General features: G+C 41.4%; 1 protein-coding gene across 3 annotated transcripts in view; it reads right to left on the bottom strand.

Annotated features, from left to right (window-relative positions):
• The window catches only part of LOC306818964 (BDNF/NT-3 growth factors receptor-like), a 16,041-nt gene extending 7,127 nt beyond the window's left edge, over positions 1-8,914 (bottom strand). Inside the window, exons 1-8 of one of the 3 annotated variants that reach the window (XM_079336726.1) lie at positions 8,729-8,914; positions 7,755-7,848; positions 6,744-6,877; positions 5,641-5,773; positions 5,369-5,437; positions 4,956-5,183; positions 2,827-2,864; positions 2,614-2,711 (exon numbers count right to left, since the gene is read on the bottom strand). In XM_079336726.1, coding sequence (XP_079192852.1) covers positions 2,622-2,711; positions 2,827-2,864; positions 4,956-5,183; positions 5,369-5,437; positions 5,641-5,773; positions 6,744-6,869 — 684 coding nt within the window. In that variant the 5' untranslated portion in view covers positions 6,870-6,877; positions 7,755-7,848; positions 8,729-8,914 and the 3' untranslated portion in view covers positions 2,614-2,621. Of the gene's footprint in view, positions 1-2,613; positions 2,712-2,826; positions 2,865-4,955; positions 5,184-5,368; positions 5,438-5,640; positions 5,774-6,743; positions 7,410-7,754; positions 7,849-8,728 lie in introns of those variants that run through there. The other 2 variants (XM_079336724.1, XM_079336725.1) reach the window with 2 other exon arrangements.
• Between the last annotated feature and the right edge of the window lie 6,086 nt (positions 8,915-15,000).

A 15,000-nucleotide genomic window follows, 5' to 3' on the forward strand; every position in this document is an offset into this window, starting at 1 on the left:
TCGCTGCACTGCTTTCAAATTCATTTCATGTAGTGACTTCATGTCCTCAGGCTCTGACTTACGGGTCTATTGATTTTCTGCAGCGGAGCTAAAAAAGCCAAGCAAGCAGAAGGAAATCATTGCTTGTGAAACATTTAGTTTGTATTCATTGTTTGTATCTCCAGATGCCCACGTGTGTTTCAGGGATTCATTGGCATTTTTCAGTGTTCAGTTAATATCGTTTTTCTTCAATGTTCTGCAGGAAACCACGAAAGTGACCGTCGTCCAATGTTTCTTATCCGCACTGAGCAATGATTGAAAATCCTGCAACACCAGATCAGACTGAATGCCAGTAAATCCTTCAAACTGAACACAGAGCTTCATCCCAGATCAAAGGTTTGTTCGGCCTTGACTCAACATATTTGTAAAGATCATAAGAAATGTTTGGACATATGAACATATTTATCCATTATCATCACACAACAACCTATGGGCAATGAAGAGTCAATCAATGAAGCTAACGTGTCTAATTATCTTTGGTGTGTTGGAGGAAGGAAGAAAAGCTCGTGTCCGGTTGGTACGGCATTTCTGTGTCAGGTAATAAAGTCCTAGTCTTCAGTCTACTTGGCTTACTGCTTCGACCTCCTCTGTATTCTGGACTTCCACATCAACGACTGATTAGGTGAATCTTCGTCTGATTGTGCACTTTATATTCCCCATTTTATAAATGTTCTCTGACAACATCTGTGCATGATCAATGTGCAGACTCCAATCATTCCCATTCAATTGGAACACGCTTCATCCTCATCTCCCTTCATGAGCGCTGACAGTGGAGATCACGAGGAAAGCAGCAGGTGTGGATGTAATGTACGGACGTAACTCTGCTTTGGCTGGATCGTTAAGTTCTTAAACTGGACTCAAATCATTAGTGTTGGAGCTACAGGATAAGTCCCACAGCAGCAATCCACAAACTAATGAGCACCAGGGGTGAGGAGAGTCTGTCCTCCATCATCCGCTCTGCTGCTCGCTTCAACTGAAAAACAGCACTATTGAATAAACACACAGTACAGAGGGAAACATACAGGTTGTGTTTAATCAGACGATTACTGCAAAACTTCTGTCCTCTCCAAAAATCATCTCTCTCCTCTGCTGCAGAAGGATGTGTAATCAGGGAGCGTGTGCAGAGGAAGTGAGTGTAAAGGAGAAAAGCATCCCAGGCAGCTGACTCTTTATGATAAAGGGCCAAAAACAACTATCTGCTTCTCCCCCTTCAGCTGGCTCTGTCATTTTCCTTTTAGGGGAAAATCGGGAGACAAATGTTGGAAATTTTGTTCTCAACTCCAGACAAACGGGGGAGGAAACACAAGCTTCTTCACAGCCACCAGAAAGTGACCAAAAAGACAAAAAGCTCATATTATCAGAAAGGCCTCACTTTACGTGGCGTCACCATGACCTCACCTGCACCTGAGCCTTTCGTTTGCTCCTCAGACAATGAATCAGCTGAGTGTGTGTGAGCGGAGTGGAGCTTCATTGGATCATTAATCCCCCCACACATCAGAGGAATGGAACATCGGAGAGGTTTATTGGCACAAGGTTTCCATATGACGCTTTATGCATTTAGCAAAGCAAGAACTGGGTCATGTGTAAAAGTGGGCGTGGCCATTTCTCCACCAAGGAGTGGATTTTTTGGAAAACAGATGTTTGCAATGGATTCAGAATCCTAAAGAACCCCTAGTTTGACCCCTCACAAGCTACCAAAAGCAAAGGTTCACATTTTCAAGTTTTCACAGATAGATGGATAGATGGATAAATAGATAGATAGATGGATACTTTATTGATCCCGAGGGAAATTCATAGGATGCTAAGATGCATTAGAGGTATCACTTCCTTCAGAGCACACACACAGCCATGAACCCTAACACACATACACACAATGTATATAGTGGCTGGTCCATCTTCTATGTCCAACACGCAGACTCTAACACTGCTGCTTTATCATCTACGAGTCTGTTTGAGCTCTGTTTTCTTCACACCTTCAGGGGAAAAAAGGACATTTCACTTTGCCTCAATTTACATGGAACAAATTAGAAAAAGAGCTGAAACTTATTAAGCTGCTCTAATTGGACGCTTTGAAGAGGATGCTAAAGGTCACATATTTTACTTCTTTTAAACCAATTTCAATAATTCACAGTTCCTCAAAACATGTGTGTGTGAAGTATCTTGTTCTAAATCTAATCTAATGTGTGTTTGATAAGGCCTATAAAGCCCTCTATTTCAGCCCCGCTCAGAACACACAGTTTCTGTGTCTGTAGCTTTAAATGCAAATGAGTTGACTTTGACCACACCCCTGTAGGAGTGCTAGGGCAGCTTGGCCTCTCTTCCTTTTTGACTGCATGTACGCACACTGCACTGTGCTCCGCCCGGCTGGCTCAGCTCTGTAACGTCTCTGTTAATACCCCCAAAGACGGAACAGAGGGGGGGGATCTCTTTTTGTTTTTTTGGTGTATCCATGAAGCCATCTTTGACAGTTACTCACAAATAACAGACAAATACGTATTGTGGATTAATTCTGTAGTGATTCGGCATGTTCTCCCCGACGAGGAGGTCAATGAAGACAGAAGCTTAGAGCCTTACCTTTGATGTCAAACTCGGAGTTCCCTCCAAACGTGAGAACAGACACAAGAGAACGAACAGGTGAAGACGACAGCAGCAATGCCCACCACCACGTACACCTGAACGATGACAAAACACGAGTTATTAACCTCCGAGCATGGGAAAAGAGACCCTGACAAGGTGTTTTCTAGACACAAATGAAATAGTAAACTAAACAGGTGGCAGAGGACTTACAGCGACTCTGTCTTTGTGAGTGACTTCAGGAGGGTCCTCTGTTGATAAGCAGAGAGAGAGAGGAAAGTAAATACAGTTACAGTGACAGAAGGACAGAGTTGAAATCAACATTTCTTTTCAACAGTATTGTAGCGAGCACAGATTGGAAAATGCTGCTGAGAGTCTAAATGGGCTTGCAACTGTGACTCCTTTGAACTCAAATCATATCAAAGTCGATCACTTTTAAGGATTCATTCAACAAAAGAACGACAAAATAATCCAACAAAAACGTCTAAAAAATGGTGATAATGACATAATCAAAGCCACTCACACTCTTCGTCTAATTATTGTCGCACACGTTTGTAAAATGAGGTCAAACCAGGCACAAATTACCGGACATGATATTACTTCATTAGAACTTTTCTGTTGTTTTGTTTTTTTTCTCTCCATCATTGGAGAGAGACGGGTAACCTCAGAGAAAGAGTGAGCGGGGTGACGTGCAGTAAAGGGCCGCCGTCGTATTCGAACCCACGGTCTCTGTGACGAGGGCTGCAGTTTCCACACAAGGCAACATAAGCCCAAGGCCATCGATTGATTATTTAATGCAACAACAAATGACCAAATAATCAACACCTGTTAAAGACATAGTTTACTGGTGTTTAACAGCATGTTCAGCACCAGGTGGTTGTTTGTAGCAAATTAAAGAGCAAATGTCCACAAACCCAAAGCAGATCATTTGAATTGTGCATATGATGAAGGATTGTGACTTCAATCTATCAACATCAATCTAAAGAGCAGCACATTGATTTACAGATGAAAACAGTCGCTGTGTATTCTATCAATGCATGTAGGATGTGTAACATGAGTTCAGGCTAACTTTAGCTTATCTGTCCAATTTGGAGGTGTTTTGAACTCCCACATCTTCAAAGTCTTTTCTCTCATATTGTAAAGGTGCTCTAGCAGTTACCAAACTGGATTATTATTATCAGAGTTTCTCATATTAGCACTTATAAGCTCTGCACTGCGTTGCAAGATCACGCCCTCTTCTTCTTCTGTCTTTCACTGACTTTCAACCATTAGCAGCTGCTTTAGTCTCAGTGTTTTGCATCAAATCTGGTTTGTGGTATCAATTCATACGTACGACAATTCATATGCTTCTTATTTCAAAGAAGTCAGATGGGGACCACGACACGATCATGCAACAGATGAAATCTGCCAGAGATGATGTGATTTCAGGATGAAAACAAAAGTTAGGTAGCTGGACTTGAATGAAAAAGCCATATTTTTCTACCTCTGTCTGAAATAAAGGGTTTAAGGCTTGAATTTCCCTCGGGATCAATAAAGTATCTATCTATCTATCTATCTATCTAATAAACAGGGTTTCAGCTGGTTGTTTTCATTAGCCCCTTTTACATTGTCAATTCAAGCTGGCACTTTATTCCCCTGTGTGTAGCACAAGTAACAACAAGTCATTTAGAGAAGGCAGCTAAGTAATTGATCATTTAACTATGAGAGCTAAGAAAAGTCAAATTCTTTGCAGTACCTGTTGGGAGCTCTGCAGGAGGGATGAGGTGTTGGAGAAAGAGACAGCAAAGAACCGTTAGCTTTCAAACATACCGAAACACTCAAAGAGTCAATTCTGCAGCATGCTCGTCACTAAATCATGTCGTCAGTCATGTCTGTTTTCAGAGCTTCTGTCAATAACATATCCATTACACAAACAAACATTAAAGGAAAAAAACATGAATTCAACATGCAGAATATCAATAACAGAATCACAACAGCATGGGTGCCACAAAAGAAAGGACAACAAGCCTCATGTCTAGCTGATGTAACGCACCCTCAGCAACTTGAGAGATAAAAGAGAAAGATTTATAAAATGTGATTTGTCTTCATGGAGGAGGATGAAAAGATGAGATATTGAACAGCAAAGAAACATTGATCTGAAGAGACACTGACAGCATGATATTAGTCATTAGGAACATGTTTCACAGGATCTGCACATCAGAAAATGCAAAACAAAAAGAACATTTCATTGATATGTTGAGCTGACGCTGGCTTATAAAATATGTCAATAAAGATGTACCAGTGACTCTCTTTGGCAAAACATCCTGAATGTTCAAACATTTGAGAGCAGCTTTACTGCTCACCTTCACTGGGCGGCCTCATGAACTGAGCTTCCACCTCCCTTTGGTCTGTCCCATATCTGTTTGTAGCCACGAGCATGTAGCGGCCGTTGTTAAGGTGTGTGGGGTTGTCCAGCTCCAGGCAGCCGTGGTATTCTCTCTCTGTGACCTCATGGATCCATGTTAAGATGAAGTTCCCTTCCGTCACCTTTTTTCCATTCAGAAACCATTGTAGCGTCGGCTCTGGGTTTCCTGGAAATACAAGGAAAGAGATTCTGTAGATTTCACTGGTTACATGTGTCTCGTTAAGTTGAAGTGTCTTGCTCAAGGACACATAGGATAAGTGGTCCTGCTTTGATTTATTAACATGGATATGATCATGATGATACTTTAGAAAAGTATCAGTGAAGGATGTTATTTGGATTTCTCTGTCGTACCTGTCATGCTGAAGGGGATGCACCAGTCATGGTCCGGGATCGGACTCAGCATCGTGATCTTTGGAGGAACTGAGTGTAAAAGAAAGAATAAAGAGTTTAAGGGCACCGATGACAGACACAAACAGAAAACACAAAAAAAAAGCAAATAGCAATTCAGCGGTAGAACTAGTGAAGCATCCAAAAACACTGATTAAAAGGAGGAGGAGCATTAGTCTTCTACAGCTTTAAAGACTTCACTGCACACACACACACACACTGAATTAGAGCCGTACATAGAATATCCAGCACCAGCGAGGACTCTTTCTCTCCGACAGCGTTCTCAGCCGTGCAGCTGATCTTGCGGTTGTGGTCCAGAGAGGACAGGTTGGAGAGTCGCATCACAGAAATCTGTCCTGATGTCCCGATCTGAGGAATGAAACACATTCTTATATCAGGAGTTTTCAACACACCCCTGGCACAGTTCTACATATTAAAAGATGCAGCTTTTAATGATACTATTCTTTTCACTTGTTGTCATTTAAAGGTCATTGTTCCTAAAGTATTGTATTTGTTTTTGCATGATTATTGCAATCCATCGTTGTACTGCAACAGTGACATGCAAGTTTTATCCCAGGATATACTAATAAATATCCATCAAGCTATCACTGTTTAGTTCATTATTATTCTTCTTTTTGGAGGGTGTTGGATAGTCTAAAATCAGGAGAGAGTGGGGAATGACATGGTTAGCCTCAGTACTGATTCTGACCTGGACCACCCACTTTCAGGACGATGGGGCATGTGCACTAACCACTACACTACTGGCACCTGCTAAAGGCAGAATGTCTGACTGAAAATGTGTCCCAACTTTTTCCCTGTCAGCACCCTTGTAACCTTTCTGGAAAAAAGTTGAGGTGAGTCAATGATGTAAACGTCATTATCCCTGCAAGAATGTTCCTGAATATTACCTGCTGTGATCATTCTCTCTCTCTTTTCCACTCACTCATTGATCCTGTGCAGACTCTGTCAACACTATGTTGTGTATGATGTAAACATTAAACAGTGACTTCCACTGCATCCTATTTTCATGCTCTGCACCCCAAGAACCATTGGCCATCCCCCATGCCTTCATCTGAAAGGGAAACTCTCCCACTGTGAGGGGTCATGTGTGAAAGAGCAACTCAGGTTCCAGGGCATCCTGTTCTGTAATCTTCAAGAATGTTTCAGAAGGGCATGAGTGAAAAAGGTTTAGTGTGTGTGTGTGTGTGTGTGTGTGTGTGTGTGTGTGTGTGTGTGTGTGTGTGTGTGTGTGTGTGTGTGTGTGTGTGTGTGTGTGTGTGTGTGTGTGTGTGTGTGTGTGTGTGTGTGTGTGTGTGTGTGTGTGTGTGTGTGTTCTAACATCATATTTGGAGACCGGCAACATGTTCCATATCAGCTCAGGTGAGGGCACCCCAGAGGTTGTGCAGGTCAGGTCCACGCTCTTCCCCTCCATTACTCTCACTGTGGATGGGTTCAAAGTTGCCATGGGAAGCTCTACATCCAACCAGGGAGAGGGAAGGAGGAGGAGAAGAGGAGAGGCAGGAGGAGAAGGAGGCAGGGGGAGAGGGAGGTCGGAGGAAAGGGGGAAAAGGAAGGAAGCAAATTTAGGATTGGGACACTTGTCCTTTCATTCACAACACCAGGCATGTAACAACCTCAACAACAAGAGTGGAAGATTAGGCACACACACACACACACACACACACACACACACACACACACACACACTACCACCGAGCAGGGGAAAACATGGACTCACAAAGAGAGACCTTGAATTCAATCTCCTGCTCTCCCTCTTACTTTCTCTCCTGCTTTCATTTAAGCACATTCACCCCAATCAAAGAGAGACACAGCGACAGAGTTCAAACTTGGGAAAACCTCGCTGGTGTTACTGTCTGTGCTGTTGTCGTGACCCGCCTCGGAACACGACAAATGATCTCCATGTTCAATTATTTTCCAGCGCAGCTTTGATAGTCAAACCATCCATGACACATACTCTGTCAACATGTGAGTCATTAGCAGGAAATATTTCACTATGATGTGTTTTAGTGTTTGGCACCACTGTTGTAAACACATGGAAACGACTGGCACTGAAGTGTCTGCAGAGAAACAGCCAACAGCACAATAAAGTCCTGACTAACAACAACAATGACAAAAGTAAGGAAGCCTGTGAGGGGAAAGAAAGTTGACCTGCCTATATGTCGTCTGACTAGTTTTAAGATGGCCTGCACAAGAAAAAGAATATCACAATAATAATCCATCATGCATTATGGACAAGAAGAGGGATAAAGACACGAGTTGCAGAGTGGATAGTAACTATAACGTTGCCTTTCTAAATCCATTTGCTGCTCTTTATGTCTTCTACATGAACCTTCAGTTGATCTGTGGAGAGCTGATAGACAGTTTGAGCGCAGTGAATGCCAGCTGTCACCCGACAATGTGTCGCAGGGATTTGGCTAGGCGGGCTTCCAGATGTTCCGAGCAGAATGACACAGCCAAAAGTAGCGTTAGCAACACAGAAGATAGCGCTTAGCCTGCTAGCTCAAAGCATGGAGAAAACATCGTGGACAAGATGACAAGAAAGGACGCCCAACTTCAGGAGTTTGGAGACATTTTGGATATACACCATCCGACAGAAAAGAGTAACATGCTCTGGTAACTGTGCCGAAGACGAGTGCAGCCTAAGCCTAACCTACCCTAACCCTTAGTTTAGTTAAAATCTTACTTCTCTTAATGGGGTTGACAAGGCCATTCACATTATAAGTAGCTATTTTAACTTCTTGCATTCAGTGGTCATTGAGAAGAGAGATGACATATAACCGAGACTCACCACAAGTGTCCATAAGTAGCAAAATAAAACACAGGTTACCCCACACAGGCTGCCAATAACTGCAGCTAACAACAAAAACTCATACAACCCACAGAACACCATAAGAACAGTAAAGACAGAAAATAAGACTTCCAACTGTGGGGTCTTAATATCGACCCTGATGAAGCCCTGATGGATGAAGGGCTCTGAGGTAAAGCCTCTCCACCTGTCAGGTGGGAGAGGGCCTTCATGCATTGTATTGTCTCTGTCCCGGCAGCAAACAGAGAAACATCTTTCCCCGACGTTTACATTATACTCTTAGTTATATATATATATATATATATATATATATATATATATATATATATAGCCCATACCGCACACCTTTGAGAATCTGCACATGTTAGCAGACTAAGTCAGCCCTCTGCTGGGAGTTCCCGGAGGAGAAAAAAAGAAATACATCAAAATAAAGTCACACCGGACTCACTCGTTAAAATCAAAATTCACTGGCACCCAACAGTTTACAGATCACTTACAGTCACCCCGAGTCCTGGCGTCTGAAAGCCTGTAACTTTTCCTTAAATGCCGAAGCCCTGTCACCTCTGTCCCGGTTCCTCGGCCTCTTAACGGTGTGCCATGTGAACTGCTGGATCCTCTCCAAAAGTGAGTCCGGGTGTTTAATGACCGACACCGGGAGACCCCTCCTCTCCATATCCTGCGTCGCCTCCTGGTAGAAAACTCTGAATCTGGCGGGGAACGGCGTCTGAAAGCGGATTGTCTTCGCCTTCAGGACCGCTTTCGCTTCAGCATATTCCCTGCGCTTTTTTTAAGACATCAGGCGCATAGTCGTGATCCACATTGACTCGTTTTCCAAGGTGTTCAAATCCTCTCTTTTGCCAGGCCGTTCTCAGCAGCTCTTCTTTCATCCTGTAGCTTGACAGTTTGACCACGATAGACCTCGGCGGGGAGTCCCCAGGCGGCTTCGGCATCAGGGCGCGGTGCGCTCTTTCCGCGCGTAGTTCAAATGTTTCCGGGAGCTCTAAACCCTCCCGCAGCAAGCGCTCCACAAACGCCACCATTGACGCAAGCAAAGATCTGAGTGTGCATCCTTGCGTTTATTTGCTCATTTGTTTGCCTGCTCATGTGAAAGAAATGGTAGCTTTTTTTCCTCTGCTCAGTGTCTGGGGAAATTACAATATACAGAGCTAAGCATGAAATACAGTGTGTGCTGCTTCTCTGCTGTAGGCGGTGAAGGTTCACATACCAGCAGCTCTTATATCAGATATAAGTGATTACTGCAGTGACTTTGGTTAATGCATACAAAGCTCTCCTTCTATTTTATTTGCATGGATTTGAAACTGACTGAAATCTAAAAATCTCACTCCCCTGGGAACACGCTTACAATGTTTGCAATTGTAACAACAACATATCATAACATAATAACTCATAAAGCCTGTATCCTAGATTTAAGCTAGCAAAGGACTTACATAAAAAACAGATGTGTGAGACACATGCAAAACACACGAGAGCACACACACACAATCGTCACAGATATTTAGAAGAAGAAATAGGTAGAGGAAGTCAGCAGGATGACCCTTTTCCTGCAGGCCCTTCAACACTTTTCACTTTGTTACAGCTTGAGTAACAATGTCTTTTCCAGGCCCGTCCATCACACGTGTCTGAGTCCTCCACACTGTGTGTGTGTGTGTGCGTGTGTGTGTGTGTGTGTGTGTGTGTGTGTGTGTGAGCGTGTTCTTACTGCAGTAAGGTAAAGTCAGTCTGGACAGCAGCTTGCGGCCTCCTCCATCCTCGATGCAGCGCAGCTCCTGAATGTCTGCTTCCTCTCCTAACCACAGCTTGATCCACATGTTCTCACAGGAACAGTGCAGAGGGTTCCCTGACAGGATCCTACACACACACACACACACACACACACACACACGATCTATGGGGTCAATACAGTCCTTCTGTTTGAAGGAGACACTCACAGTTTTTGGGAAGAGTGTTTGGAACGTGTCATCTGAGCTGTTCTCCTCGACTCTGCTAATCTGTCGCTCACAGCACTGCAGGAGCCTCATATGTCAATAATGGCATTAGCATAAAATATCAAATTAAAAGTCAACTTTTTTATAAAATGAACGCTTGGACATAAATCTGAAAATTCCTATAACGATGTAAACTACTTAGTCCTAATGGTTGAGTTAAATTAAAGGCAGGGTTGGTCATTCTCTTCAGATACACTTTTTAAGATTTAGATTCTATTTAATAATAACAAGTATTTAGTTATTATTATTATTATTATTGTTCTATTTAATAATAATAAGTATTTAGTCATTATTATTATTATTGTTCTATTTAATAATAATAAGTATTTAGTTATTATTATTATTATTATTGTTCTATTTAATAATAATAAGTATTTAGTTATTATTATTGTTCTATTCAATAATAATAAGTATTTAGTCATTATTATTATTATTGTTCTATTTAATAATAATAAGTATTTAGTTATTATTATCATTGTTCTATTTAATAACAATAAGTATTTAGTTATTATTATTGTTCTATTTAATAATAATAAGTATTTAGTTATTATTATTGTTCTATTTAATAATAATAAGTATTTAGTTATTATTATTGTTCTATTTAATAATAATAAGTATTTAGTTATTATTATTGTTCTATTTAATGATAATAAGTAGTTAGTTATTATTATTGTTCTATTTAATAATAATAAGTAGTTAGTTATTATTATTGTTCTATTTAATAATAATAAGTATTTAGTTATTATTATTGTTCTATTTAATAATAATAAGTATTTAGTTATTATTATTGTTCTATTTAATAATAATAAGTATTTAGTTATTATTATTGTTCTATTTAATAATAATAAGTATTTAGTTATTATTATTATTTTATTTAATAATAATAAGTATTTAGTTATTATTATTGTTCTATTTAATAAGTATTTAGTTATTATTATTGTTCTATTTAATAATAATAAGTATTTAGTATAAGTATTTAGGTCCTGACAGAAGCGAATAACTCGTGTGCTCTGAAGAAGAAACAAACACTTTGAACAATGTCTGCACTCTGTACGACTTTTATGAACCAATCAGGCCTCCCTGTCTCTCCCTTCCTTCAATGATTACAAAAATCATTCTTTCCCCACAAAATGCCAAGATTGAAGGCAGCAGTAAATCAAACACTGACAGTTGATATGAAAGGTGATATATACTCTACATACTGTGACTCAGAGAGAGAGAGAGAGACAGGGACAGACTGACGGGGGAACTCACAGATCAGAGATGCTGAGGTGTCTGAATATCCTCCAGGACAGCGATGACAGGTTGTTATCCTTTAGATTCCTGGAAAGTAAAACCAAACATCAGCGAGGGAGAGTGTTATATCAACACAACGAGGAATAATAAGGCAGCACATTTCTACATGCATCAATTAGCCTGCATTGTTTTTACATTCAAAGTTTCCCCTCTACAAGCACTGTGACAATTACATCTGATTAGTATAATAAGTATCAAGATTGAAAGATCAATTATAAGCAGTGTTCAGGCTGAAACTGAACTGAACTTCGTTTCCCATCAGACTCTCAGCTGTTGTTGATCTTCTTTCTTCATTTAACTCCAACAATAAATCATAGAAAACAGACTCACACTTACTGAGGCTGTTTCATCAGCAGCAAGCATCAATCTGTTCCCTGAGTTTAGACTTACAGGTACTGCAGCTTGATGTTGTTTTGAAAGGCCAGCTTGGATACGTATGTCAGTCTGCTGTTGGTTACCGTTCTGTCACACAAACAAAATCAAGTTATTACAAACAGTTTTCAGGAATCAAAATCACCTGCAAAAAAATCAGGTTCAAGATCTGTAACGTTAGAGAAACCAGATTCCTGTTTATTTCAATGACGTTCCTTTTGATATTAAAAGAGTCCACAGCTTTTAGACCGTATTACTGATGAATTAGTTAGCACTTGTAAATACTCTACAGATGCTGTTTTGAACAAGAAGAACCAAATAGTTGAAGCAGCAGGAGCCTGAACTCCAGGAAGACCTCTGGGATTTACTTATTGTCCTTAATAATGAATGCAAAGCATATACGCCAGCACGGGGATACGAGACTATTAGGGCCTTAGGCTACAGGGTGGAGTGTCGCTACAATACTTACACTCGAGGCAGAGTTTCCTCTGCCCCTGCGTGTGTCAGGCTTCACAACACTCCTCCACTCAGTCTCGATCTCTCCCGGCTGGCTCCTGTCCTCTGCACGCTGAGACACCTGCGCGGAACAACAAGCGGCAGTCAACGTCCTAACACAGCGGCTTCCTGTCTCACTTCTCTCCGACAAGTGCTACTATACGGTCCCAAAGGGTACTTACACGGAAGGCAGAGTCCTCCTCTGCCCCTGCGTGTGTATCGCCTTGCAGCACTTGCGGTCTCAGCGTGCGTGGTCCCCGATGCGTGTGCCGTCCTTCGCCTTTACTGCTTGAGCGGTGGTACGCGGTCTTCCTGCTCTCTTCCTGCTCTTCCGGTTCCGTCCCCGTCCCCGTCCCCGTCCCCGTCCCCGTCCCCGTCCCCGTCCCGTTTCTCTTCTCCCGTCCCCGGTCTTTCCGTCCTCGTCCCCCCTTCTCCGCTCTGTTTGTTGCTTCCGTCCTTTTTTATGTGCATTCCTCCTCACCAACACAGGTGCGCTGATTTGAAGGTCTCCGGGATTGGGGCAAAGTCATGTGATCAATTAAGTCGTGCAGCATGTGACTATGGCAGTTCTTATGATATAAATGAAAAGTAAAAATGCACTGCAAACAATAAAAACACAAAAACACTGCAAACGATAAAAACTAAAAAATAAAATGCCGTAACACTTTATGCTGGATCACAACTACAATGAGGATATCAGAGCAGGTCACGTACAGAGTGATTCCTCTCTGACCCCTTGCCTTTAGGGAAATGTCACTTTGCTCTGCTTGCAGAACGGGTCAGGTACAGAGCAAAGGGGTCTCTTGCTCAAGGGTAGCTCGACACAGCTGCGTGATTTCTTGTAAATTGTGCAGTCGGTGGGGTGAAAGGCCAGCACGCTCTGTGACATGTTACTCAGGCCTGTTGAGTAAGTGAACGAGGTGTGAGCGTCCTAGAGGAGAGGTGGAGCTGACTCTTGTGTTAGAGAGGTTATTTCATTTATCTGCTTGTTGGCTTCCCACTATGTCCATAAATGAGATAGAAGGGTCTATTTATTTACAGGCTCTAATCGCCATAATTATCCTCATCATCATTATCATCAGGTTGCTCCTTTTCTTCACCCTTCAATTCTAATGTGACATTGATGTCTCCTTTTCGTCACCCTTCCTTCCTAATGTTACATTGATGTCTCCTTTTCGTCACCCTTCCTGTGTGCTTAGCTTGCTGGAACAGAAAATGGAGACTTTCCAGGCGTGTGTGGCAGAGCACAGAGACCTGATTCACCTGATAATACACCTGGTTTTAGTAGCAGGTCAACTATCTTTGTTAGCATCCGTTAAAGTGTAACTCATGACCCTGAATGGGTCAAGGCCTCGACATTTAAAGAGTGTGTGAACAACTGGCCCAAGTATCAGTCAAACTCATTTCTTCATTTGTACCTCTTGTGGTGGGATTTTATCGAGGACAAAGACTCTTATTTTCTTTCTTCAGTACTTCAGATTTTTGCAGCCACATTCCCAATATTCAAATCGATCCTCTGATGCCACATTAGTGTCACACAACTAACATTCCCTCATCTTTTTAAGGCATCATGATTGATCAGAAACCGAACAAAGAAAATCGTCATCACAGTCAATACTTCCGATAACTCCTTGGCTACCAGAGTACCCAGCATCCGTTAACCCGAGGGGCTTCAATATAAATCGTAAGGCAGTTTAAAATCAATACAAGTGTCAAGGTGATACGGTGAGCGTCAGCAGCTGCAAAGAAAGATTTTCAAATTGAGGACGCACCACCGTCTTTTAAATCGGAAGTGTGGAAACATTTTGGCTTCCACACGGCAGTAAATAAAAAGAGGTGAGAAGATAACAGACAACACAAAAACTGTGTGCAGAAGACGGGGAACTTTTTCAGTCATCTCATCAATTATCTACAGTCTCATTTAAAAAACAAATCATCTGTGAGAGAATCGTATCGTGAGTTGAGTGAATCTTTACATGCCTACTTAACCGTGATTCCAACATTGTCTGGGAAGTCAAATAAAAAAATCATGTTTTCTTTAATATGGTGATAACACCATTGTGTCACAAAACACATTTGTTTAATGTTTTGATAGTTTGTCCATTTATTGGTGAAAGAATGACGTAAAATGTTGACATGCTGGATGACATCTCATCCAATCAAAGAACAGATTTCAACACTTTCTGGGCTGTGTGATGGTAACAAGAAGGTTCAAAGACACACAGAGCAGAAGAATGAGAGACTGCACATAGATACTTGAGTGATCCCGAGGGGAATTCAAAACACATACACAAATATGAAAGCAGAACTAACACTGGATGCTGATTTAGTATTTTCATTGGTTATTCTTTAATGAGGTGAAGTGGCAATGAATAAATAAATAAATAAATAGATAAATAAAAGAAATCTGAACATAAGGAAACATCATTCAAGCAAACAATAACGTATAGAGTTATGCTGATTTCCTCATTCATGATGATATCGACATAAATAGCAACGTAAAGTACATAGCGTGTTTGTTTCTGAGAAGACAAAGGAGGTTTCATATACTATAGTAATCAGAATGAGTGAGGAGTGAGGCACGGACGTCATAAGCAGGA

This window comes from Symphodus melops (genome assembly GCF_947650265.1).
Source record: "Symphodus melops genome assembly, chromosome: 23".
NCBI classification, from domain to species: domain Eukaryota; kingdom Metazoa; phylum Chordata; class Actinopteri; order Labriformes; family Labridae; genus Symphodus; species Symphodus melops.